Consider the following 27,969-nt stretch of genomic DNA (forward strand, 5'->3'; position numbering starts at 1 on the left):
ACGCTGCAGAGACTCAGCCAGGATAGCCTATACATCCACCTGTGACCTCACGTGATAATCCAAATGAATTGCATTATTAATTACAGGGCAGTAATCTGAAAGCATAGTTATCTGTGCCCACAGCTACACATTCGGTACAAAAGCAGAGTTTGTTCACTCTTCTGTTTCATAATGGTTCTGAGACAGACATGACTGCAGGATGCATTTGGTTTGCAGGGGATTTGTTTGTGTTTTACAGCAAAGTACGGCTGCAGGAATGGTTCTGTTTGGGCTCCATATGCAGGTTCCAGCCATATATTCAGGCTGGACAATAAAGCAGGGGAAAAACAGCTGATACACAAAAGGGGCCGTCTAGACAGTGCCCCATCAGTCTGGCTAAATTTGGTGCTGGCATTCCCAATGGAACTGTAATATAATTGTTCTGGTGTCTGTGTTCATTCCCCCTGTCAAACACCATCCCAAATATACATCCTTTTCTAATACAACAAGCCTGAACTGTACTATTAGATGAAAGCAGCTTTGAAACAACAGCCTAAGCAAATATCTCCTAATACACAGAAAACATGTTCTTTTACTGCTGGAAGATATAAAACCCAACCCACACAATTTAAAAGCAAGAATGGAATTAATTTGGTTTTCTGTCAAAATGTAACTATTTTAATTAAGAATCTAAAAATATTTTGGAGTAAAAATGTGAAAATATACTTTCATATGGGCAATAAGGAAAGGCATGCCCTCCTGTAGGTTTATTAGTCCCTCAAATAAAATGTAACATAAATTCAGAGATGTGGAAATGAAATGACAGCTACGGATCATAGATTGCAACGAAGGAAATTTCCAACAACAAAAAAAAATAATGAACATAACATAAGGAAAAATTGCTGTAATTTTTCCTTCTTACAATTAAAAGAAAGCAGCAGCTACTTCTTGACTTTCTGAGAAATGACTACCTTATTTATTTGGAATTTTTGATTATTCAAAAGACATTTGACAAATATTAAAGTGCAAACTTATCTTGATTAAATCTCGCTGTATGTATTTTGGGAAAAAAATGTGAAAAATCTGAAATCTGTAAAGTCAAACACAAATATGGAGCTTCAGAAGAAGAAGAAAAAAAAGAGGAACTAAGAACATTGGCCCTGTCACTGATGTCCACAGACACAATGGTAGATATCAAATCATGCAAATAAAATGCAAAGACATAAAATCCATGCTTTAGGAAAGCAAAATACAGAAAACCTGTTTCTGATTTGCCTGTCTTCACAGTTCTGTGTTACCTTTCACGCTGTATTGTCCTTTTGTTTCAAGAACAAATTATCCCAAGACCTCTAGATATAAATAGGACTCAGGCATGATTTCAGACGTTTTAAAGGAACATTGCCTTGACTAACTTTATTTTAGAGAGTGTTGCTCTCAGCATGCAGCAATTCATGTGGCATTTTGAAAGTCCACATGGAAAAAAACACGCTGCCTCACACCAGGCAGCACCTGGATGGAATCCTGGAGTGACCATATTGTTTACCTTACAAACAAATAACATGGACTTCTTCCTTAACTTTTGTCAATCCTGACTAACATTCTGAAGGATGCCAGTAACCCAAACACCAGGTTATGCTGCCAACAGACAAAATCTTCCCCCAAAAAACTGGTTCCTCTCATTCCCTAAGTTTTCTTTGCATAAACTTTGGTCCCTGCAACTTTTTGCAGGATGACTGATGGAAAAGAGAGAGAGGACACCCCAAGGAGCATGAGGGGAAATGAATCCCACCATCTCTTGTCCATAAAAGCCTTGAAGGAGTCAGTTGAACTGCATTTCACACTAGGGAGAAAAACCCAGGTGCTGCCCACGGAGAAACAGGAGGACTAGGAAAAATATATAAACACCAAGACAAAAATACTAAGTAAATTGAGTATAGGTTTGATGTTGGGGGCACCAGCCCTGCCGGGGAAGGGAGTGCAATAACAAGGTTCTGTGGAGGGAGGGTGTTGGGTTTAGAGGTGCTGGGGATGCTGTGGGACCCCCCCCCGGGTCACTTCTCACCCAACCCGGGGGATGTGGAGACTGGGGAAAGTGGTGGGGTTGCTGGGACTCTGCAGCTGCCCCTCTCGCACTTGAATAAAGGAGAAGTTTTCCTTCGGGAGGAGGCGAGGTCCGTGAATACCTTACCCAATAAGAGACGGGGCATATTGAAAACTATATTAAATTACCCTGATTAGCAATTTAGCCACGAACAGGGGAGCTTTGGGAGATCTCTATAGGCAGGGCTGGGGGCTATTCACGCCAGCAGCTAAGAGGTCGAAAGGTTTCTGAAGTTCACAGGCTCAGAGCCTTTGTTATGCTAACAGACAATCTCAAATCAGCTGCCTGCTGGAGTGTGAAATATAAATGATTCCTTGAGAACTTCCAATAAGTTGTCACTCTTGTTCTGCAAATACCAGGACAGGCTGCTAATTTCTAGCAGGGTCCTTTTCTCGCGGCATCGCGAGCCCTAAATGAACGAACGCCTTTGTGGTTCAAATAATCTTTTTAAGGGAGCTGCCCTGCCGCAATAGCCCAAATGCGTCCTGGTTTGGGACTGTGAAACGAAAACCGGGGTTTCTCCGAACTTGACTTTCCCCTCACCAGAGGTATTTGGGGCGAGTGAGAATGTTGCCTCCCAAATACACCGAGCGGGCACTTGGGGTGGAGATGGGGATGGGAGGCACCAATGCGGGCTCTCAACAAATCCCAGGGCAAGTTGTGCGCCTCCAGAGCTACCTGCTCCCCAAAAAACCAGTCCGATGGGATCTACCTGGGAGTCCCCCTACCCCGGGAGGGAGGTTCGAGGTCTGGGCACAAAGACAAATATTCACACCCTTCCGGACATCGGCGCTAATGCCATTAAGATGAGAAGAATGAGTTAATTATCTTTATACAGAGAAAAATCAATCTGTGAGAGGATGGGGTCCGCTTTTACTCGGGGAGGGGGGGAGAAGAAGCTATCTGTGAGCTCCCCAGGGGTGGGAGCGAGGTGAGCGAGGGCGAAGGAAAACAGCTCCTCGGCAGTAACAGTTATATAATTGTAATAGAAACGACACGGATGCAGAGAAATAAAATCTCTGTCCCCTTCCCCCTGCGCACACAGCCCCGGACAGAGGAGACACAGGCACACGCGAGTTTTTTCGGGGTAAAAGGCGGAGTTCAGGCTCCTCCGAAAAAAACCGCATCGCGGAAAGAGGATGAATTTTGCTTGCTCCTGCACAGACACGACAGGTGCTTTTTTTTTCGGGGGCGGGAGGCAGGTGATAATTGTCTTCCCCATGGTAAGCATTGGGTGGGTGGTTTTTGTTTGTTTGATTGGTTTTTTGGGTTTTTTTTTTTCCTTTTGGAAATGGATCTGATCGATTGTTGTCTTCAGAGCTTTTAGAAAAAATCTCCGAAAAGAGGAGAAGTTTGAGTTAAGCTACTGTGCAAGAGGAGAAGGTTTTTTTAATGTTTTCTCTTTTTTCGCTTCTATTTTCCTCTTTCTTTCCTTCTCTTTTTGTCTTTTCTTTTTTCCCTCATTTTCATTTTCTTTCTCTCATTTTTTTTCTTTTCCTTTTCCATTTTCTTTCCCTCATTTTTTTTCTTTTCCTTTTCCATTTTCTTTCCCTTTTACTTACTCTTTTCCTTTCTCTTTTATTTCCTCCCATCCTCTCCCTTCTTTATTTTCTCTCTCTTTATTTTTTTTTTAAAATTTTTCGTCGATGCACGTGTCAGCTGATGCACATACGGGAGCTACTGATCTGAAACACCAGAGTCAGGAATTATCCCTGTTCCCAGAGTTACTAATAACGCGCAGCACTTCTAACCCGCTTTGCATTTACTAACAGCTGACACACACACTAATTAGAATTGCTGTTTCATTTTGCACTTTGAGACTTAGTTTTTCGGGATGGGGGTGGGGTGGGGGAGTTTTCCATTTCTCCCGCGAGTTTTCAAACAAATTAAAACCCGCCACGTCGCAGCTGCTGTTGAAAGTTTGTTCGTGAACTGCCCGTGGTGGCATCACCGATAACGCCCGCGGCAGCTAATCCTGAACCGAACAGGCTGCGTGTTAGTGACGATGCTGCTGACGGCATTTATTTCATCGACAAATCGCTCCGCACTCCTTTTCTCTCACGTTTTTGGCGGTAGAATTTTGAACTTAAGACTTTTTATTTTTTTTTTTAATGCTATAATAAGGTAGGAGCTGCAAAATACTCGTTGGTGCAATTATTAAATTACAGTGAGAGAGAGTTGGGGTTTTTTTGTTTTATTTTTTGTTTGGTTTTTTTTTGTTTGGTTTTTTTGTTGTTGTTTTTGTGGGTTTAGTTTTTTCTTTTGTTTAGCTTTTATTTTTTCTTTTGACATTTTATTTTTGCCCCGATACCGTTAAACTATACAGCACTTCAAGCAGAAAGTTAAGAAATGCACTAAATATTTCTTTTGTTGAACTACTGTTGGCATATTGAAATAGAGTCCACGTTAACAGGAACCAAAGCTTTTAAACTTTCAGCAGAGCTAATGTGATCCATTAAAACAGTAAAAGATGTCTTTCAATAAATATCAGCAATACCAGCTAGAACGAAGTTACTTTGGGAGAGGGAGCCTGCGGGAGATTCCCTGTTTCAGGATTCCAGAGTGGCATACTTGCAATTCTAGTTTGCAGACAAATTAACCTCGTTAGCAAGAATATTATTTTGCTTACATGTTTGCTTTCTGTAAATACATTTTCAAAATAAAATAAGATAAGATAAAATAAGATAAAATAAAATAAAATAAAGCAAGGGCATAGAATGCAGAAATAAAACCCCAATACAGGTTTTCTATGGTATATGGAACGGTGAAAACATCTTTCTTGCATATCAAGTACTATCTTCTCGGCTAATTAGTGTGAAAGTTAATCAGACAGCAAAAAGACAGACTGGGTGGGAAAGAAGCAAGGGTGAAAAGTGCAGAGTGACACCCACAACATGGCTGCCTTTTCAGTCTGTCCCTACCATCACAGCCCAATTTCCATAGGAAAATCATGGAAAATGTTCCCTAGCAATTCAGTCAGGAGGACTACAGCCGCCTTCGCCTATGCAAACAGTAATAAAACGTTTTAAACACAGTTTAGCTTGTACAAACACTGCAGAAGATGATAGATGCTTGTCTGGAGCAACGCCTACTGCGAACCTCAGTCATCATTCTGATATCCACAAGTTTGGGTGGGAAAGGAGGACGGTGACACGCGGGTGAAGGTGTAAGAGAAAAGAGATGCCTCCAATGGCAAAGGCAGAATTGAGGCACGCGACAGATAACATCGTTTTAGCAGAGGAGAAAATATAATGAGAAAAATAAACCTGAACATTGAAAAGACCTCTAGGGCAGCTTCTCAAATTCGGGAAAAATATATGGCTTTGTATGGTCTTATTAACTCCTCATGCCGCACTCTACAATTCTTAAAAACGATGGCAAAAAAAAAAAAAAAAGAGAAAGAACATTCAACGCTGGATCAGAAGCTTAATAATAATAATAATGAAAGAACAATCTATGTTATGAAAAAATAGATTAAATCCAGAGAATTTAGGGGAAGGGGAAAAAAAAAAAAGAAGGAAAGAAAGAAAAAAAGAGGCTTCATATAAACTGTAAATAGTTTGGATTTTAGTCTATTCAGTAAGAAGTGTTAGGTTACAAGGTTACTGTGTGGGCTGAGACTACAGAAGAAGAACAAAGCAAACGGTTCAGTTTCAATAGGAAATATAATAAAACCCCTTTTATCTAGAAGCCATCGGGACAAGCACTCAATACAAGTTAACAAGCAGGAACTGATAAGATAACATTTATATGAGGTCAGAAGTCAAATGCCAGTCAAAGGCTTTTAACCTCTTGGGTCATAAACAGGCGTAGTTAAAACACATAGATAGTTATTTATCGGGTTTTAAAGGTATCTGATCAGTGCGAGTGAATAACGCGATGATTTAACTAATTGGGATTTATAGAACAGGAACTTTCTCGTGTTTAACGTAAAATGCAAAGCTTCTAGTCAGTGTCTCTTCATTTCGTTTTTTAAAAACTCTCTTTTTCAGTCTCTTAGTAAATCTCTTAGTGCAAATCAGACACCAAATCGACAAGCGTTGTGTTAAAACAAGCGGATGCTCAGTCCCTGCGTGGATTGATCTGTGCAATCCAAGGCTTGTCTGAGGATCCAATAGGCTAAATATTTACAGTCAACATGCACAGAAGAACAATAACCACCCTCCCCATTGTGGTGCTAATGGAGTTCTGTCTTGTTGCTTTTCTTCGAGCCCGCTAAAGTAAAGAGAAAACTCGTTCCACAGTGAAAAAGAAAAGATTCACCTTCATGGAAAAATAGCATCTGATATTAATAAACGACTTGATTTTAATTTCATAAATATCGCGTGTGGATTTAGACGAGTTTTAATTAGACGGGAATAGTAATTTCTCCTTTAAATTGTTTTTATTTCCTCCTGCAGACCGCGTCTCCGAATTCTGTACCTTGCCTGCTTTTACGTCCAAAGGTACATTTTGAAGGCAATGCTAAAAAAATTACCGAATAAAACATAAAATCCATCATCCAAGAAAGAAACGGGGGCTGATAGAAGGCCTTTCTGGGCCCGCTGTTTCTTTAAACACAGTTCTCAATACACCACATTGTGGCGAACATTGTGGATTTAAAACGCTTTTAAATATTTATCAGAAGTATTTTATCACCATATTCAAATGACACCTGCAGTGCACTCACCTTTATTGACAATCTCTGTTCTGAAAGTCCATTTGCTTCGAGAAAGCCCCCTAAGCAGAACAACAAGGACTAACCGTTTTCATTCAGTTAATGTTTAGTAAAAAAAAAACCAAGCAACCTTAATCAGCATGCTGATTGCATCGTCAACTAACAAATAATTTACTACTCTGAGCATTGCATTCCATTAAAAGCTCATTAAATTTTCTGTTCTCCAATGGGAGCTTTAGGTTTTGAACTGCATGCTTTTGCTCCGAATTAGCACTTATTCAGTTTTTTTAATGCTTTTTTTTCCCCCCTAAAGCATAGGTGAGAATTTCAGTACCTAGATATACGAAAGTTACGGGAAAACAGACCTCAAATTTTTATTTCTGTGGCAAATTCAAGATCCTTGGGTAACGGGGACAGGGGGTGCGGAGGGAAAACACTTTGCTAGATTCAGTCAAGAAGTTTAACTTTGGTGAAACATTCCTCTTCCACGCAGAGGAACGGAGGGTTATTGAGGTGCGAGGTGGAGGGGTGAGATGGGGATGTAACATACTAACGTTTTGCCCTGTAATTTGGGAGGGATCGTTTAACGAAAGGGAAAGAAAAAAAAATGTAAAAAAACATCAAGCCCCTTCTATTTATTTTGTGCAAATAATGAACAAGAAGAAGAAGAAGAAAAAAAAACCTCCCACAAAACCAAACAAATAACACATTCTCTAGGTTACGGAGTACAAGATTTCTTGCCTGTCCTAAATACCAGGGACTGTAGCTAAGGATGCTTTGAGAGGCTCAAGGGGGAGTGAAGGCTCATCTTCCTCAGCCTTGCACACCAAGCCGCACATAATCGTTATATTTAATAAGTAAAACGCAAGAAAATGTCAGCCACCTAAATTAACATGCATCTCTGGATTGCTAATTGTGCTCGTTGCAAATTTGGGTCATTTTGCATGAATGACTCTAATGTCGGGCTGAGGTTGCCACATAGCGCAGTGGATTCCTGATTCCCTGTGCTAATCCTGAACTCGGTGATTGTGTCAGGTGCAGTTCTGTTTGCTCCAGCAGCTGGTTCATCCTCATCAATGCAAATAAGGCAACTCCTACAATCAAAGCCCTCCCGAGTCTAAATCCTGATTGCTGAGGGCAGGCTAAGGCGCTGCACAGGCTCACTTTCAAATCACACCAACTGACAAGACAACTGTAATGTCCCTCCTGTTCAAAAACAGCCTTTTTGCCAAACAAAATAAACTAACAGCCAAAAAGAAAAGAAGAAAAAAGGAAAAAGAAAAAGGAAAAGAGAAGAGAGAAAAAAAGAAAAGAGAAAAAAGAAAAAAGAAAAAAGAAAAAGGAAAAAAGAATAGAGAAAAGAGAATAGAGAAAAAAGAAAAAGAAGAGAGAAAAAAGAAGAGAGAAAAAAGAAAAAAGAAAAAAGAAAAAAGAAAAAAGAAAAAAGAAAAAAGAAAAAAGAAAAAAGGAAAAAAAAAAAATCACACCAAAGCTTACACCTTCCCACCCGCCCCCCAAAAAAACCAAAAACCCAAGTAACACAAACCAAAGAAAACAACAACAACAAACCTAAACAAAACAAAACCAAACCGCCCAGGGACATAAATCAGTTTTGGGGTGTATAAAATGTAGCCAAGTCTTTCGTTGTAAGTAGATGAAATGCATAGGTATACACGTATATTTATATATACCTCCTCTAAACTTGAATAGAAGTCTGAAGCGGCGACAGTTAACGTAATATTTGAATACTCATGAGGAAGACGAGCAGCCAGTGACTTTGTGTAAGGTGGGGGCTGCCTCTTTTCTCAAAGACGCTTCCTCAGGACTCTTCCAAAGCGCCTCTCCGTTTCCAGGGAAAGCCTGGGAGAAACGCAGGCGCTGGGGAGCCGGGTTTGGGCTGTTCCTCACCCTTTCCTCCTGGGAAAAGCCTGAGGAGAACCCCATTGAACGTCCCCCCCGCCCGCTCCCAAGCTTCGGGTGTTGTCCCAGCTCCAGAAAGCCCCAAAGCGTCAGCAAAACGTTGCTTGAAAACGATTAAGGGAGCGATAAACACTGTGAAAACCCAAAGACCGCTCCAGCGGATCCGAATCGATGCATATAATGCCATAAACGTGATACATACGTACAATAATATAAATACAAAACGGGGGAACAAAAAAATTAGCCTTTGCGGGAGGAGTTGGAAAGGTAAGCGGCGACCCAGCAGCATCGTCCAGGGACTGAAAACCCTGTGCGGGCGGCATGTGGTGTCGGGAAAACGCTCCAGGCAGAGGGAGCCGCGCAGCATTCCTCCCTCCTGACCGCAGGCTGGCATCAGGCGGGGATGCAGGGATGCGGGGATGCGGGGATGCAGGGATGCGGGGATGCGGGGATGCAGGCGCTGGCAGCCCAGGTCGGACACGGGGCTCCGAGCCAACCCCGAGATGGGCAGCAGGAAGAAATCAAACGTCCCCTGCCAATTCTGAGGAAAGAAACACTGATTTTCCCCTTCCTCCTCTCCTCGCACCTCACCCCCGTTCACGGGGTTTGCGGGGAGGGGAGCCGCTAAAGTTGCGACAAGCAAACCCGATCCCAAAATCCCAGATATTCCAGAGCGCAACCGGTCCGCGCCCGCTCGCTCCTCTCCCCCTCCCACCCCCTAACAGGATTAACAGGCATTTTCCTAAAAGCAAATCAGAATTTGTCAAATCGTGCGTGACAGTCGATTTGCTCACAACATCCACAGCATCTCTGGTACGGAGGCAGCACCGTCCTCGGCCAGTTCCCTCCCGGCCGAGGCAGGGCACCGCTCAGAGCACCTCGCAGAGCACCCACAGCCTCCTGGGTTCTTCACGTCTCCTTCCAGCAGCCCTGAGCAGGGCACCCCGCAGCCTCGGGGACCCTGGCATCCTGACCGTACCATCCAGGTGCCATCCAGGTGCCGTGAAAGCATCCGTAACATGTTTTGTAATCTGCGTCCCGCTCCCTCCCAGGTTCAGCAATCCCTCTTGGGGGCTGCCCCAGACGGCAGAGGGGGGGTCCCTGGGGAAGGGCCATGCCCACTCCTCCCCTGTGGCTCTTCAGATACCGGTGCCACCTGCCCTGGAGGAAAGCAAGCTCTGCCCCTCCAGAACGGGACTGATCCCTTAATGTTAACACACCTGGAGTCCGGCTTTCGGGTCATCCCCGTTCAAAACGGGACAAGGCAGCACACATCCACAAAACCACCCTGGTCCTGGGCTAGCAGCAGGGCTGCTCATCTCGCCACGAGCACTGCTGGACCTGCTGGGCTCAGGAGGGATGCTCTGCTTTCTCCAGGTGCTGCAGCTATGTCTCCATCCTCTTTCAGGGGTCTCAGAAAAAACGCTGTTCCACCCCTTAATTCCTTCAGAAAAAACCCAACCCTGTTCCTCCCTCTGAAATACCCTTAGACAAAAAACCCCAAACCAGTTCCACCTCAAAATTCCTTTTTACCTTAGGGATTGAAAGTTTGCATAGTTGAGTTTTTTTGATGCCTTTTTTTTTTTTTTTTGATATTTTAACTTTTTCTCCAGCCCCCTTCTCTGAGCAGGATGATTTTCTGTCCCTTTTTGTCAAGAGATGCAATTAGGCAGCAGAAAACCCTGCGAAACACACAGAAACCCATACAAAGTTAACACTACAGGTAAAATTTCTTAGGTTGACTGAGCACTGATATTGCTCTGAGAACAGAGCAAGGAGCTGCGATTACTTCACTTCCAATAGCTATACATCTCTTTATCTATAATTTTGCACTATTTTCTATGTTCTTCACAGGTGAGGACATCAACTCTGAATCAAAGGCTACTTAATTTTGAGTAATCTCCTTATAAACTAATTCAAAGTTGGTAAAAACAGTAGTAAAAATATTTTAAAAGATAATTACTTTCAGTTTTCGACCAGTCATATTCCATTCTAATGTCACTCTTCCTCCTGCTTTTAAAAGTAACTGATGATCTTTCAAGAATTGGGGGCCGCACACGTTGCTGAAATGATACACCAACTTATGAAACTTAAAAAACCCAAGCGAGCCACATATCCCATGTAATGTAGAGTGAGCTGAAGGAGCAGTAACTCCACAGTTATAACACAGCCATGAAGAACATGGCACAGAGTCTTTAACTGTGTCTGAAAAGAGGAAACAACACTGCATATGCAAATTCAAGGGAGACCCCAGCCAGCAGCAACCACCTACATCCATTTGACCAGATACGCGGGCAACTCTTCCCAGCACAACCTCAGAGCTGCTGGATAACAGCTTTCCAGGACTAGTCAATAGATAGCAAATTCCTTTCCATTAAGAAAGACTAAAAGCTTCCTTACACACATTTCTACAAGCCTCTTGGTGGGCTTGATAAGCTCACTGCATCTTGAGCCACCCTCCCGTGTTCTTCCTGACCAAGGCAGAATTAGAGACACCAAATTCTCCCTGACTTTTTTATCATATGAGCTAAGGATTTCTGAAATGTTCTACAGGATGGGCTGGTGGGGACAGGTCTGTAGGAGGGTGTGTAAGGCTTGGTGCCAATGACTACCTAAAAGCCCATGTGCACCACAATATCTCTTAGCTAGTCACAAAACACTCAGCCCTGTACAAGACAAGAGGCAAAAAGAGATGCCAGGACATAAGGTCATGCTGTAATCTTCAGCATTTACAGTTCCATCTTCATTCTGGGTACCAGCCTTAGTTTGAAAGCACAGCCATGACCCTTATACATTTGTGCAACTGCTGTGCAGCTCCAGAACAGCTTCGATAGCGTCTTGAGATTATCCCATTTGTACAACAAAATACCTTAGCCAAAGTTCAATTAAAAACTGGAATACGATTATATCAATTTTTAAATGCCAGCTGCATCCATTAAGGAAATACCCAAGATACTCTGCTGGAAAACAAAGAGGGATAATTCTTGCTATGAAGGAGCACTGTGACAAAACAGAGCTATCAAATACATCTCATTTTCCATTATTTCATGATTTTGCACAGAAAACTAGCTAGCATTTAAAGGACCATGGGAGGGTGGAGCTGGTTGTCATATATTGACTCAAGTTAGTACCTGGGTATATTAATGACTTTGGTTTAAAATATTCATATTACATAAATGTTAGTTGAAGTTGACAGTAAATATTGAAGAGACATATCAAAAGGGCAGCATGTCATCTTTACTTCTCCTGCGCTGCCTAACATGCAGGCAGCTGTTTGCTTAGTTTGTATCTGTTTTCTTACAGAAAATTAATTTTTAAAAATTACACCAAAATGGTGATTGAGTATGACAGGAGAAGAAAGAAAGAAAGAGGGAATTTAAAGATCATGCTGCCCACAAGAAACTATGATGAAATTCCAAGGACCATGGTTTGATTTTTATCGATAACTAGCACTTAGTTATTAGGTCTCTTTTTCAGGACATTAGAATGAAAGACATGGAAGAGCGAGGTCTAAAGCTATCATAATTTTTCAGCATCAGGAAAGTGCTGTTACTAAAAAAAAACCCACTTCCATCAGTTTTTTCTAAGTGATGCATGACAAATAAGTCCTGACACAGAGGCAGAAAGAAGAAAACGGGACTAAAAGTGGTATGAGAGAATGTCTCAGCTACGTGTCCCCCATTGTGTCTAAAGGGAAAATGCTCTGACTCCCTCCTGTTTTATACAATACGGTTTCTAAATATGGCACTACTTACCAAGAGAACCAACACTTATTTCCATTACTTACTTTACATCCTTTTTAAGATAAAAAAACTCTCCCATGCCCAAAAGACCTTTAGGTAAATGTCTCTGCAACACTTAAGCTTGTAAAGAAGCTACATACAGGTATCTGAAGAAGAGGATGGGTCTGTTGGAGGCAAAATACTGCTTATGTGAGATTAAAAGAGGTAGTGTGATATAATTTCCTCCTAATTCAGTATTAACACAATTCTGTCTGCCATTTGTGGATTACTGGGGGTGAAGTTCACATTCCTTGTGCCCCTCAGAATTTATATGGGCAGATTGGACTAAGCATGTGTAAGTTCAAATTTACTCACCATTACTTGTGTTTACTTTCATGTTTTTCATTACTTGTGGTTACTTTCATGTTTTTCATGACTAAAATACTTTTTAATTTTCTTCTGGGCTTGTTCGCACTTGTATATGACTGATGCTACTACTTGCAATGCACTTTTTTACTAATATCATATTATGAACACTTCCTTGTTCAGCAGCCAGGACAAGCACAAACATTTTGGTAGGGAACTTAATTTTTGTGCCTTTTATTTTTTACCCCTTTTTTTCCTCCACAGACAGTCAAACCAAAATCCTTTGAAATATTTATAAAACATTCACAAAGGGGAAAATAAAGCCTCAAATGATAGCAGTGAATAGAGAAGTGATTTGAAAGCCAAGGGGCTATTTAAACACTGTCTTAGCTTTACAGACTTTCTTTTGCAGGTACTGTCATTCTACAGGCATGCTGGACTCATCTCTCCCAACCTACATAAAGGTCAACTCCTCTATTTACCTGGAACAGAGGAGGTGGAAGTAAAGGGGAGCAAATGAAGGGAAGCACTTGCCTGATGTAGTGTATCTGCCTTAAGACCTACACTTGCACAAGAGGTACATACACTCACTTTGATAAATCAATATTTTGGTCATCCCTGTGGCTCACTTTTCAAAGCCCCAACTCAGCAGTATTCACAGGAGTCTAAGTGTAAAGTCCTCAAGCGAAACAACTATTCTCACAATTTTAACTAAGAAGTTGGCAATGGCATTTTGTCTTGTTTTCCGTAAATATAAACAAATAGAGTATATAACACACACAGGTGTACATAAACACACACACACACATATACATGTATCACAGCTTTTCATATAGACACACATCTCTAGTATTTTTCCTTCTCTGCACTTCTGAGTATCTGCAAGGCCAGGTGCAGATGTGCCTGCAATATTTGTGAAGAACACTTCACTGTTCATAAAACACTTCTTCATAAAAGACAGTGTGTAATTTCTGAAAAAAAACAGACAACTTTCTTTTCCAGGGTGCTATTAAATGACAGACTGAAATTTGCCCAATTACAAACATCACATTAGCAGGGAAGCTAATGATGTGTGCTCTCCTTTGTATTTGTGTCTTGTGCCTACATCTACGACTCCCTGAATAAGGTGTGAGGGCCAGCTGATGCTTGGCTTTCATTTACCATGCTCTTCAATGTGGATTTCAATAAGGGGTGAGTTCACACTGCAGCTCTATCCTTGCTGGTAGCAATAATGAGGGTCTCCTCTTGACACTTCACATTTCATCAGACTCACAAGAACGTTCTGTTCTTAGGCAGGTTGGTAGAAATTGGATGAGAAGTTCAGAAGTATCCAGGTAAAGTGGTGATGGAACTATTCTGTACACACACAAACACAGAGCAATTACTAACATTTTAGTTCCTTAGAAAACAGGCAGAAGTCTGTAAAACACCCCTACTTCCATTATGCTTGAGTTGTTCTGTGCTCTGTAGTAATACAGGCTGTTAGGGAATTGTTTTAGAGGAGGTGCTGCTATCACAGAGAGCCTGCCAGCAGAACAGTTTTGGGTTTTTAAAATATTTTTTCGTTTTTCTTTTTATTATTCCCTTTTTAATCTCAGAGAACTAAAAGGCCACGGTTGAAAACATTCAGATTTTTCAAACATGTCCCAAACCTCAAGGGTCCTGGTGTCCAGAACTCTGTATTCCCAGTTAACACCAAAACTCATGACTGTTTCAGCATTATTTACTGGACGCTAGTTTACAAAACTCATTGATCTCTTTTTTGCCTATGAGAGAACTAATGCTAACTCTGCTTCTGTGACACTTTACAGAAGGATGGCAGGATCCTTCACATTTTTACCTCAGGGCTATGCTGAATCACAATAAGGCACATGAGGGCATGGTTGAAAGCACTCAACAGATGTGTTGTTCTGTTTTACTTTTTAATTTGAGCCTTACATCCCGACCCTGCTTATTTCAGACTTTTTTTGACCCAGATTCATCCTTAGTGTAGCTGTGCTGAAACAAATGGATTTACATCAGGGACTAATTTGGCCTGTTATGCTAACAGCCCCATTTCTTCATAACCAGCCTGTACTGCATTGTTTTCAAGGTTTCCTTTATTTCAAACTGAGTGAAGAACTGCTCCTCTAAACAACACTCTGATAGGGAGAGGTAGAAGAAAAAAAACAACAACCCAGAGATAAGTAAGTACAAGCCACAAAATTCCTCAATGACTTTTATTCTGTGATCACAGAGCATCATTTCCAGCTGATACTACTGAAGCAACTCAAGTCTTTACAGCTGGGTATACACAACACATAATGAGCATCTGTGGGACACCAGGTAACTCCCATTACTTAGGAAAGATCTTTGTAAATCACATGCTGGTTCACCACTTCATTTTATCAACGCTCACTCATTAGATGGTGACAGTGCTTTCAGCTACGACAGAAAACTTCTTCAGGGCCTTCTGTGTGATGGGTTTCCTGACGCTGGCCTTGTGGGGATTTTTCTGAAGTAAGGATTGCATATGTGGTTTGTTCGGGTGTTGTCGAAAAGGTAGCCAGAACTGACAAATAAAAACAAAGGGCTGCTTGATTTTCTGCACATGTAGCCCTTGCCACTCTGTACAAAGCTGACTGAGACAGTGCTGTCTCCTTTCCCAGACAGTGCAGGAAGTAGAAAATACATCGCTCACCTTGATCTCCTCTTCTTAGCACAGGGGCAAGGGTGGAGAAAACTTGTCTCCCAACCCTGGTCTCCCCCTTGGCAATGCAGGACTAGAGTAAGAACAAGCCGCTCCATGATCCCCACCCACTCACAGGCATTCATCCTGGGGCCCCTTTCACAGTTTAGAGCTCTACAAATCACCATTCTTGTGAGGAATGTGGAGGCATGTGCTTGGAGTATCAATAGGAGGTAGAGGACTCCTTGTCCTGAGGCTCACAAACTCTGCTCATTTAATCTGATTCATAGATGTAAAGGAGAAAAATACGCCTGGAGAGCAATTTTTTGTTTATTTTTAAAATTTATTTTACAAAGAGAATTAGTTGAAGGCTTGCAATAATTCTTGCAAGCACTTGGAATGCATTTCTGGATGCCTGAGGTTGGAGACATTGAGCAGTGGGCTGTGGCACTTTAGCTGAGGATTTGAGAAATCCTCCTGTCAGGTTGTTAACTTGTTCCCACACCTCCAAACATGTCAGAATTACTTTGTACACAGTGGAATTACTTCCATCATCACACGGCTTCCCTGTGAAGCAGAGGACTGACTTTAAAATTCTCTTTCTAACCTGCAAGACCTTCAGTGGTCTGGTTCCTGCACAAGCTCTTTTCCTCCTTTGCACTGCAGATCTGAGTGTGCTTTTCATCATCTGCTGCTAGCTCCATACCAAAATACCAAAGAATGTCAGCTTTTTTTTGCATTACACATCTAGTCTCTCAATGGCCTTCACCTTACAAAAATAGAAGTATCCCCCCCCAAAGTGGAAACTTAATAATAAACAGAACACATTGTACTGATGTGTTATCATTGTTTCCTTCATAACTAACTTTGTACTGATCCAGGACTGCAAATTTTAACATATTCACAGGGATCAATTCACCTATAGAGAAACCTAGTGATTTTGAAAGAACTTCACAGAAAGGTAAGCCCTGGCTTATTTCAGATTCCTGTTCACAGCTTCCCTTACCTGGAACAAAAATACATGAGAGATCCCTATGCTATCATACTGGTAGGGAGAGTAATGGCTATTGGTGCATTCGGGGGCTTAACTGGACCACAGAAAACAATGGGAAATTTTTCTGGTGGCCAAAACTTCACCCTGGCTTCAGTAGGTGAGCTGGGGAAGGCTGTTAAGCCTCCTCAATAATTAGCCAGAGAGCCTCAGGAGGTATTTAGGCCATCCAGGTGTGAACCGTAAGATTTACTGTAAATGATAAACCTGGTGTTGTATTTCGTATCAACTTTTAGAAGTTGGCTCTGCTTCACTATATGGAATGAATTCTTCAAAGCAAGCAAAGATGTTCTCTGATTTTTCTCATAGATCTAATGGGAGGCAAAACTTCCAGAAATTCTGGGAAACAGACAGGAACGTTCATTTCTTCCAGCAGGTCTTGTCCATCCTTTGTGGAATAACAAAGGCACAGCTAGAAGTAGTTGTTAAATATCTTCCTATGCTTGATCCAGAAGAACACAGGAAATTTCTAGTATGTGTTATGTTTTCGCTTATGCAAGACAACTCAAAACCCAGCACACCGTAGAAGTGGAGCTCCTATTCTCTCCTGCAACTACTTCTAAAATGTTGCTAAATAACTGCACTCTGTTCGGGTTTTTTTGTTTTGTTTTAATTAGAATACTTGGCCTGTGCTCATCTAAACTTATTTTCTGCTTCGCCCTGTCATCTAGGGACTGTAGATGGTATTATAATAAAATAAATATTCACTTTCAAATTTTGCTTCAGAAGCTCTTTTGCCTTGCTTTAATATTACATTGCAGACCTCTCAAGGGTCTGTAAGCATTTCAGCTCCACCCAGGCTTGTTTTCCAGAGGAAGACTTCTTGGGTTTCTTGCCATGTGGGAAGCTTTGAGATAAAAAGCCTCTTCAAAAATATTTATAATGTTTTACCACTCTCCAATGAAGAGGATTGGATGGAAGTCACTGAATGCCCCCCAACTCCTGACAGCAAAGCACTGTCCCATAGATAACCATGAGATTAGATCTCCTCAGGACTTGACTCAAAAAAAAGATATCTCCTTGACAGGAATTTTTTTCTTCTCTGTCTCCTTGAGACTCTGCCTTCGCCTGGAGCAAGACTGCTGCTGTATCAGAGTGCAAAGTTATTTCATAATGCAGTCCCAAATATCAGAAAAAAATATGCCACAGCCCTCTTAAGCTTCCTTTGTAGCCCTAACAATGTAAAGGTTTCCTGAATACAAAAGTGAGGACAATCCTTGACAACACATTAACTGTCACATTGTGAGGAATTTGGAAGACTGGAGACCCTGTCTAGGTAGTTCTCATTAAATGCGATGTTGTTTCCCTCACTGTCTTTGCTGGAAGTGGCCACAGCAGCAAAATGAGACCTGTGACACAGCCTCATTATGGTCACATGCACTTAAACTACTAATGAAATGGCTCATCTGAAATCACAGCAATGGAAATGCTCTTCGTACAGAAGGCGGGGCAGTAATCAGCTCTAATACCAACCTTAAAGATAATCCAGTTCCAACGCCCCTGCCATAAGCAGGGACACCTTCCACTGGATCACGGTGATCAAAGCCCCATCCAGCCTGGCCTTGAACACTTCCAGGGATGGGGCAGCCACAGCTTCTCTAGGCAGCCTGGGCCAGTGTCTCACCAACCTCATTGTGAAGAATTTCTTCCTAATGCTCAGTTTAAAAATATTCTGAGAGCTTGTTGTATTGCAAGCCCTGCTCCTTCCTGAAGGTGGAAAAACCTTCTGAACCCCTAATGATGTGATCTCAGCACAGATATGGCAAAGCCAGCAAACTTACATCTGCTTAGACATAAGGCAGAGCCCACGCCATGCCAGTTGCCATATAAACTGTTGCATGTTACTCAAACCACCAATTATATTCATGTGGAGGCTAAAAGATACCTGATGTGGGGTAGGAAATGGTAACCTGGAGAAAGAAAGTTTAGTGATGCAAAATAAAGAGAACAGAGAGGCTGCTGAGACTGTGCTGGCAGTGTAGAAATGGCTAGGTATTTTTGGAGACTTGCCAGTTTCCTGAAGAATGAGGCATGTATGTTCTGCTTAATCCTGTCTCATATCCAGGTGGCATGGGCAGCAAAGCTCAAGAGGAGAAGCTCAGGGAGAACACGAGCACAGATGAGACGGGGTTTATATCAGTGGCACTTAATAATGCACGCAACAATCTTCTTTAGCTTGTCCGTTGCAAAGGTCCTACTGAGCCCACATAAATAAAAAAATCCATTTTTTGCCCTGTGATTACAACAACTTTGACCCTGATTTTGTGTCAATATTGTTTGGTTTTTTCTAAAGACCTTTTAGGCAATAGTAGAATTAATATACTAGGGCTCTAAACTCATGCCTTTTAAGAGTTAAAACCAACACTATGCAATTCCTGCTTCAGTCAACAACTCTGTTTAACCACTTCGATCACATTTTTTAAAAAATGCCACAAGTCTTACCAGTGATGAATCTCATGCCAGAGTTCCACAGCTAAGTTATGAATTTCCTTTAAACTACATAAACTTTTGAGACTTTCATATTCTTAAGTACTAAATATGTCTCAAACTAGCTGGATCTGAACTCTTACTATTTCTACACTAAGAACAAGATGAACACTTTCCAGTTATACCTTTGCTTTTTTAAGTACTAATTTTCTTTAGTACACTCTGCATGCCAGGAACACATGATTAACTGTGTAACAGCCTGCCTTCACACTTTGTTGTTTTCTTGAACTGGCAGTGCTATTCTCTCCAGGCCACACTTGCCACAACCATCACCAAAATAGTGTTAAAAGGTCGGGAAATCCACAAATTGTTGATTAAACAGTTTGAATAGGTCAAACCCATCTCCTCTTTGCCCTTGGTACAGGACAAAGTCCTTGTCCCTGGGATCTTAGATAATTCCTATGAAATGTCTTTGCTCTTTTGTTTTATTTTTGTGATATTGAGTGGGTTTTGCTGGGGTTTTCTTTTAGCTGCAATGTATATCATGGAACTACAGAACAGTTTTGGTTGGAAGGGATGTCAAGGACCATCCAGTTCCAACCCTCCTGCCCAGATAGAGACATCTGTCTGAAGGCTGAGGGGAGACCTCATTGCTTTCTACAACTACCTGAATGGAGGTTATGGAAAGGAGGGAGCTGGCCTCTTCTCCCAAGTAAGAGGAGACAGGATGAGAGGGAATGACCTCAAGCTCCGCCAGGGGAGGTTCAGGCTGGACATTAGGAAAAAAATTTCATGGAAAGGGTCATTGGGCACTGGAACAGGCTGCCCAGGGAGGTGGTTGATTCACCTTCCCTGGAGGTGTTTAAGGGATGGGTGGAGGAGGTGCTGAGGGACATGGTTTAGTGATTGATGGGAATGGTTGGATTCTGTGATCCAGTGAGTCTTTTCCAACCTGGCGATTCTATGATCTTCCAATAGAGCACACTGCTCAGAGTCTCACCCAGCCTGGCTGTTTGCAGAGGAACAACTAAAATGTCACAGCATCGGGGTTTATTAAGTTTTCCTGACAGTTAAGATGCTACCGAATTCTAGAATCATACAATCTTCAAGGTTGTAGAAGTCCTCCAAGATCATTATGTCCAAGCCCTGTGTGCACTGATATTCAGAGCTACTGTGAATCATCCTCTTGATATCCTCCTAAAGCCAGGAGAACTATCCACCCAAGAAGAAAGATGGCACTTGTTTCCCGCTCACACACCACACACAGCAGTAGTACACTAAGGCAGACAGCTTGTTATTTTGTTTGTAGATTATTCTCTGCTAGAGGCACTTGGCCCTGGCAGCTTTGGCTACAGCAGCACCTTCCCTGTGACAGACCCCCACAGAACGCAGGCCCAAGAAAACAGGTGGGGGTTGCTTCATCTCGCGGGAAGTGTGGGGAGGCACACGTAGGGTCATTCCCCTCAGGGCTGGATGGCTCTCCGTCTTTCAACTTCTCTTTTCCTTTTCTCCTTTCCCCCTTCTCCAGCTTTCTTTTTCTCATTTTCTTATTCTCATTTTCCTTTTCTACTTCTGTTTTAGATTCTATCTCCTTCCCCTTGTCTGCTTCTCCTCCTTCCTTTTCTCCTTCTTTCTTTCTCATTTTCACTTTTTCCTTCTGTTCTTCTTTCCTCCTTTTTCTTGTTCTCCTTCCCCTTCTCTTTCTTTTCCCTTCTCCTTTCCTCCCCTCTTTTCTCCTACTCCTCCTTTTCACCTCCTCCTTCCATCCTCCTTTCCTTCCTTATTTCCTTTCCCTTCCTTCTCTTCTCCTTTCTACTACACCTTTTAACCTTCTTTCTCTCCTTCCCCTTCTCTGCCTCTCTCTCTTCTTTCTTCTCCTATTCATTCTCCTTTTCACATTTTCCTTCCTTCTCTCCTTCTAACTCCTTTTCATTCATTTTCCTTTCTCCTACTCCTTTTCTCCTTCTTTCTCCTTTTCCTTCCTTCTCCTTTCTTTCTTTGTCCTCCTCCCTTTCCCCTTCTCCTTTCCATCTCCCCCTTCTCTGCTTCTCTTCTTTTTTCTCCAACTCCTTCTCCTTTTCACCTTCTCCTTCAATCGCTTCTTTTTCTCCTTTCCTCCTCCGTTTTCCTACTCCTTCTCCTTTTTACCTTTCCCTTCCTTCCCTCCTTCTTCTAACTCCCTCTTCTTTTCCCCTTCTCCTTTCTCTACTTCTAACACATTTTCTTTCCTTCTCTCCTTTCCTTCTCTTCTCCTTTCTCCTATTCCTTCTTCTTTTCTCCTTCTTTTAACCTTCTCTCCTTCCCCCTCCTTCTCATTTTCACCTTCTCCTTTTCCTTCCTTCTCCTTTTTTCCTACTTCTTCACCTTTCCCCTTTCTTCTTTTAACTCCCCCTTCTCTGCTTCTCCCTCCTTTTCTTTCTCCATCTCATTCTCCTTGTCAACTTCACCTTCCATCTCTTTTTTTTTCCTCATTTCCTCCTCCTTTTTTCTACTCCTTGTTCCCTCTTTCTTCTTTCTCTCATTTCTCCTTCTTCTAACTCCCTCTTCTTTTCCCCTTCTCCTTTCTCTAACTCCTTTTCCTTCCTTTCTCCTATTCCTTCTCCTTTTCTCCTTCTTCTCTCCTTCCCCTTCTCTGCCTTTCCTTCTCCTTCCCAATCTCTTTCTTTTTTCCCCTACTTCTCCTCCTTTCCCCTTCTCCTCTAATCTTCCCCTTCTCCTTCATTTTCTCTCCAACTCATTCTTTTTTCCTCATTTCCTCCTCCTTTTCCCTCCTTTTCACCTTCTTTTCCCTCCTTTTCACCTCCTCCTCCCCTCTCTCCTTCTATCTCCTTCCCTCCTTTCTCCTTCTCTACCTTTCCTTCTCTTTTTCCTTCCTTCTCGTTTTTCCTCCTCCTTTTCATCTCCCCCTTCTCCACTTCTCCTTTTCTCTCCTTTCTTCCTCCAACTCATTCCCCCTTTTTTTCCTTATTTCCTTCTCCTTTTCACCTCCTCCTCCCTTCTCTCCGTCTATCCCCTTTCCCTCTTTCCCCTCCTCCCCCTGCCCCCCACGCCTTCCCCCTGGGCGCCCCCCGACCCCGTCCCCTCACCCCTCGGTAACCGCTCCCGCCGGCTCCAACCTCGGAGACCAGGGCCGAGGGGGCGGGTCACGTGACGGGGGAGGGGGGGCAGCACCGTACGTCACGTGGCCGGGACCCACCGGCGCCTGTTGCCCGCGCAGCGCCTGACACGAACTGCGCGCAGGAATCGCCGCTCTCCGCTCCCCGATCGGAAACCCTCCCGGTCGCTTCTTTCCTCGACCCGCGGAGGCGGGCGTAAACACTCTGAGGTGGCCGCGGAGCGCGGTTTTTGCGCGCCGCGGCCCGCGCCAGCGCAGGCAGTTCGCCGGCGGCCTCTGAGAAAGGGAACGGGGGTGGGTCCTCGCGCCGCTCCGGGTCCTGTGTGACCTCGTCGGCGAGGCGCGCGCCGGGCGGCGGCGGGTTTATGTGCTGCGAGCGGGGCCGGGGCGGGCGGCTGGAGCGCCATGGTGAGCGGGGCCGGGGAGGACGAGGTGTCCGGGCCCGCAGCCCCTGCGCTGCGCGGACGACCTGGAGCTGAAGGACCTGGAAACCCCCGGAGTCTCGGGGCTGCGGGGACGGCTCGGGGCCCGGGGCTGCCCGCTCTGTATGAAGAGCTCGGGGCTCTGGGGGCGTCTGGAGTGCAAAGGGAGGGAGGCAGGGGTGCCGTTGATTTGTGTGAGTAGTATTCGCCAAATGTGCTGTTTCCCTATCTTGCACAGACATGTTTTTCCGTTCCCAGTGGTTATCTCCTTCCTTCCTGCTTTTCCACTGAGAGTCAGGGTGAGCCGTGACTCTTCCTGCTCACTCTCAAGTTTAAGAGGCATTGTTTGTAACTATGTTGAGTTGTTTGTTCTTTTCTAAACAGGTAATTTAGTTGCCGGTAGTCTTGAGTGTCTCTAGAAGCCTTTGCTCAGCACCTCAGTTTTCATTCCTACTCTTTCATTTCCAGAGCTCTGAGCTGCATCACAGCTGCCATGTCTGCTGTGACAGCACACAAATACATTTGATTTATGAAAAACCCTACCTCGGGTTACTTTTCTGAATCACAGGCACAGCTTACCAGACTCAGGGTAATGCACATCAGGTGAACTTCTAATGTAGACATCAGAGGAAGAGCAAAGTTCGACTGGTGTAGTTGCTGCTAACCAGTCTGTAGCTTAAATAGTGAGGGTGGTGTATGTAATAAATGGGCCTACTTAGCTATAAAGGTATGCTGACTTCTCTAATTAGGACTTAGTTATCATTTAAATTACTAGACCTGATTGATTCTGTTTTTAATGTGCTTGGTTTACAGGTATGAGGTATATGGAACGCTTTAGGGATACAAGAGTGCAAGCGTAAAACAGTTTGTATGTGCCATTGGTAGATGTATTTCTCTTCTGCATGGTTATAGATGTTGATGTGTCGTTTTAACAATGGTGATGTGATGTCTGCTCAAATGAGTGGAGTCTTGCTTAAGGAATACGCTTTAGAGGTATACTTTGAGTAAAGTCTGACTTTTAACTGTTCTAGTACTTAAAGATTTGATCACCTGATTCTATAACATATTTTCTAGTAGTGTGTGTGTTTTGAAGTCTGAAAGGAACTGTGTAGGCTTTCCTCATGGTGATTTTTCCTTTTTTTTTTTTTTCTTTTATCTAGAGATTAGAATACTTAATCAAAAGGCCTTGAGAGACTCCTGCCATTTGTGGGAGTGTATCGGTGCTGTCCTCTGGCACTTTGTTTAAGACTACTGTGTATTTGCTTGCAGCCTTCCAAGCTTTTCCACTCAGTGTAGGTACATATTTAAATAAACCGAGTGCTCACTTTTCTTGCCTGATGAGGTTGAAAATCAGGTCCGTTTTTCTTTGGTAGTGGCTGGCAGTGTGGACAAACAATCTTTGTGCGTGGTTCCATGACGTCAGTGAAGTGAAAAGATGATAGTCTACTTCTGTGCTCTTTGGGAGCTGTTTTCTCCAAAGCAACAGGGGAATGAAATGTTCATTCGTTTCTTTCACATCAAGAGGATTATAAATCAGGTCATCCAAACAATTTACTGGCAGTGTTCTGCCATGCTGGGACTGCCAGGACTCATCTCTGTCGTTGCAGTGCAACTTATGTTCATGGCCTTAAACTTTGCACAAGTATTTTAGTACTGTGCACGGCCATGGTGGTTTACACTGTTCAACAGAGGCGCTAAAGACTTTTTATAGTTGGAAGGATTCCTGTCATGGCAAAGCCTGCTATTTAAAAGGCAAATGTTCTGGAGAGTGAGATTTCCCAAGTGACAGGGGGCAGGACAGGAGGGAATGGCCTCAAGCTCTGCCAGGGGAGATTTAGGCTGGACATTAGGAAAAAATTTTTCATGGAAAGGGTCACTGGGCACTGGAACAGGCTGCCCAGGGAGGTGGTTGATTCACCTTCCCTGGAGGTGTTTAAGGCACGGGTGGACGAGGTGCTGAGGGGCATGGTTTAGTGTTTGATAGGAATGGTTGGACTCGATGATCCGGTGGGTCTCTTCCAACCTGGATATTCTATGATTCTATGATATTACATAGTTCCTACTTGTGTTAATTGGAGAAGTATGAGAAGTCTAGATATTGAAAATCTGTGAATGGTAATAATGGAGTATAACCTTGTTTTTTTTCTTTGCAATTTTCTGAACTAGTATTAGTTGTAATTTAATATGTTTGATATGTGTTAATATTTTGCACAACAGATGTTGTTTATTGGCTTTTTCAGTAACAATGATAATCCTCCAATTTTATAAATGCCCTTGTTCTAGTCCTGAGATTTTTGTAGCAATAATGTGGCTTGCTGAATGGTCACTAGTTCTGTGCTCAGAGGGCTTCAGTGGAAGAAGCAGCAAGGCTGTCAGGTAAAACACAGTTGGCTGACTGGAATATAGTTTTGGTGCTAAACAAAACACTTTGTTTCAGAGGAGTCCTGCTGCTGGTGACTACTTCTGTCTAGCAGTTTGTAGCTCTTCTTTGAATACACTGGCCATGACCTTTGGGTCAGAAAAAGACCTTTGGGTGGGGAAGAGCCGTGAAAGTGAGTGGTTTGATGATATGCTCAAATTCCTTGTGTGTTCTTCATGCCGCTTGAGGCATCTTTTCTTTATCTCTTCTGTGGCGGATGTAGGAAAATACAAATTCAGGGAAAATGTGGGCACAAAAAAAAGTGAAAAAATAAAAATCCTGGGCATAGGTTTCTTTCCCAAAATCAGCTTTCTGAATTCTGATTTGTACAGATCATAAGATTCAAACTGCCTCAGATTGCTGACTATACAAGACACCATTCTGACTACAGGTATTTCATGGAAGTAGTCTTTTTCACAGGAAGCATTCATTTTAAGATCTTATTCAGTGAGCCATCCCATATAATGTTCTATTGTTTAACAGAAATTTGAAGTTGCATTCCTGTTTCAGTAGAGTGCTGCCATGATTTTGAAAGCTGCATCTTAACCACGAGCATATACACATGGAAAAATTTTGCATATGGAGAAGTCTCTTCTAATGGTAAAAGCAATAATGTGTCATTGATTAAATGGCATTTCAAAAAGGTTGTGCTGATTTAGCTTGTAGGCTTCACAAACACCATTGTGCTTTTGGAATTGCAGAGGATGAGAGTATTTACTGTATTCGTCTAGAGATCTTGCTAGTCAGTACTAATACAAAAGCTTTTCTGTTTCTTATTTGAAAACTAATGATATTGTTTGTGTGCTGCCACTGAAAGAGATTGATGTGCTCTGAATTAACATCTATGGAATACTCCAGTGCACTTGTGTGAAAACCTTGTTTTAACAAGACTTGCCACTTAAGAAAGTAAGCAGCTAGCACTGCTTTTCTGGTTGTGGAGTTGTGAACTGGGTTCTACGAGCTGCGTTTTCAGGCATGCAGTTGTAATGCTACTGCAGTCCTGATCTGTATGGCAGTTGGCTTCGGATCAAGGCCCTTGTATTGCAGTGGAAGAGATGGTAGTTATTAGAATACAGGTGGTTTAAAAGCCCATGTAAAGCTACATATTTGAATTGTTTGTAATATCTAGGTATGTGGTAAGGGAAAAATCTGACCTGTTAGTACAGGTATGGGAGAACAACCTTGGGCAACGTCAAAATTAGGAGACTGGAGTGGTTTCTTGTCATGAAACTATTAACCTTTGCTATCTTTTCTCTGTACATTTTGTAAATCAATGCATGATGAAAAGAAAAATGTCCTTCAGCAGAATTACTTTAAAAAATGTGTGGGTTTTTTTTGTTTACTGTTCTGAGATAGCTGTCGGTGTGTAATAAGTAGGCTTAACTTTTAGATAAGAGTATTGTTACTTAATCACTTCTTACTTTTTGTTCTCTGAATTACCAGTAACATTATCCTCAGTAGTATTAAAGGTATAGGCTGTGAAAAACAAAGTCTAGGTTATTCTTTATTCAGCCTTTTATATTTTTCTTTCAGGCCTGTCATTTTTTTTTTTAAATTTTTATTTTTATATTTAAGAAATCTGGCAATGTTCCCCTTAATGTAGCTGCTAACACATCTCTTCTATACCACTTATGCATTCCCTGCTATGTTTTATTAAAAGCTTTATTGTAAAACGTGTGCTGTGTTGCACAAGCAGAAAGGTGCCATAATCTCTGAAGGACTTGGAAGTTAGGGCAGTGCTCACAGTGTTTGAGACACCTCTAACCAAAGACCTTCCTTTGGCACAGCCAGGCTGCAGTTTATTAGGCAGTGTATTCCCTACATGTTGTACTGTTTCTGTCTTGTCTTTGTCTGTTAGGTTGCTTGCAGAGAAAGTGACTTTTGCAGTCCTATGTAACCATCTTTTCTTTGGGCTGAGTGCTTCTCGGTGTTAGTTTGACAGAAATGTCTCTGACCAGTGACATAGTGACTCCTGTCACCAATGTCTTGAATTTGGATTTCAAATTTCAAGTTGAAGCATGATAGGGACATGGAGTCAGAGTGCAGAAGCTCTTATGAAATTGATTCAGATAATGCCATTTTCCACAAACTGCTTTTAACTGCAGACCCTTGATTTAATCTGTGCAGCAGTTCCTCATCTCTAAGAGGTGAATAATGCTTCTATTACTTCTGAATCAAGCCTGTTAATGATTGCTCAATTACTTTATTGCATGGATTGATGGGTTCCAGATGTTGCTCACTTGAGGCCCTCAAAACCCCTGTGTGATGGTAGAATTTGCCCTTAAGTATCTTTGCCCTTAAATGTGTATCATACTCCATTAAGTGGAGCTAGATTTTTATTCTTTTTTTCCTCAAGTTGTGGATTTCTGGCTGAGTTCTAAACTCTGTCCTCTAATTTAGGGTATGGCAAGTAAAGGATATAAGGCTAATCTTCATTCATGATCCTGAAATGAGTGGTTTTGAATTAAAACTGATTGTAATGGTAATGGGAGGACTTTAAAGCATGTGGGAGATTTGATCTAGTTGGAGCCCGAATTGGAAGGAACCCAGTATTTTGTAGGTTTATGTGTGAGAGGAAAAAAATGTGTTATATTATTGTAATATGAGATGGTTTGGGATGTTGTAGGTTTTTCGGAGTGTAACCACATACAGGCCAAAGAGAACAGTTGGCAAAATGCTGTTTTGCACATAGCGTATTATTTCGAGCAGGCACATCACCTCCGGTATTCCTGAGCTGTGTCTTCTTGGATGATTACAAGAAGATGAATGTGGTGGAATTTTTTAATTTCATGCGAGAGCTTTACTTCTTTAACGTTGTTGATTACTAACATTCAGGAATCAAGAGAAAAATGCCTGATCAAGTCAGTGGATATATCCATTTTTTAATTCCATGTAGAAAAATACCAAAAGGAAATTTCCACAAAAAAGTCATACTTAAAATTAGGATTAGGGATATAGTTTTCAAAATACTTTCTAAGTAATTTTTTTAATGGCTTAAAATTTACTAGGTTGTCTTCAGTTGTAGGGTGAAATATTTTTCTTATGTATTACTAATTTTAAGAACTACAGCAGTAACATTTAAATGAATTTCTGCTGAAAGGGGCAGGGAGGATGCAGGCACA

At 42.2% G+C, this 27,969-nt stretch overlaps 1 protein-coding gene and 1 long non-coding RNA gene across 2 annotated transcripts in view; both read left to right on the forward strand.

The window, feature by feature from the left end:
* The window catches only part of LOC138733101 (uncharacterized), a 159,948-nt gene extending 142,765 nt beyond the window's left edge, over window positions 1-17,183 (forward strand). Inside the window, exon 4 of the long non-coding RNA XR_011339372.1 lies at window positions 16,774-17,183. This is a non-coding gene — a long non-coding RNA (uncharacterized lncRNA). The remainder of the gene's footprint in view (window positions 1-16,773) is intronic.
* A 5,155-nt stretch (window positions 17,184-22,338) lies between these two features.
* The window catches only part of TMEM161B (transmembrane protein 161B), a 54,797-nt gene continuing 49,166 nt past the window's right edge, over window positions 22,339-27,969 (forward strand). The window contains exon 1 of the mRNA XM_069880010.1: window positions 22,339-22,414. Within this exon, the coding sequence (XP_069736111.1) occupies window positions 22,412-22,414 (3 nt within the window). The 5' untranslated portion in view covers window positions 22,339-22,411. The remainder of the gene's footprint in view (window positions 22,415-27,969) is intronic.

The sequence above is a fragment of the Phaenicophaeus curvirostris genome, chromosome Z, assembly GCF_032191515.1.
Source record: "Phaenicophaeus curvirostris isolate KB17595 chromosome Z, BPBGC_Pcur_1.0, whole genome shotgun sequence".
NCBI classification, from domain to species: domain Eukaryota; kingdom Metazoa; phylum Chordata; class Aves; order Cuculiformes; family Cuculidae; genus Phaenicophaeus; species Phaenicophaeus curvirostris.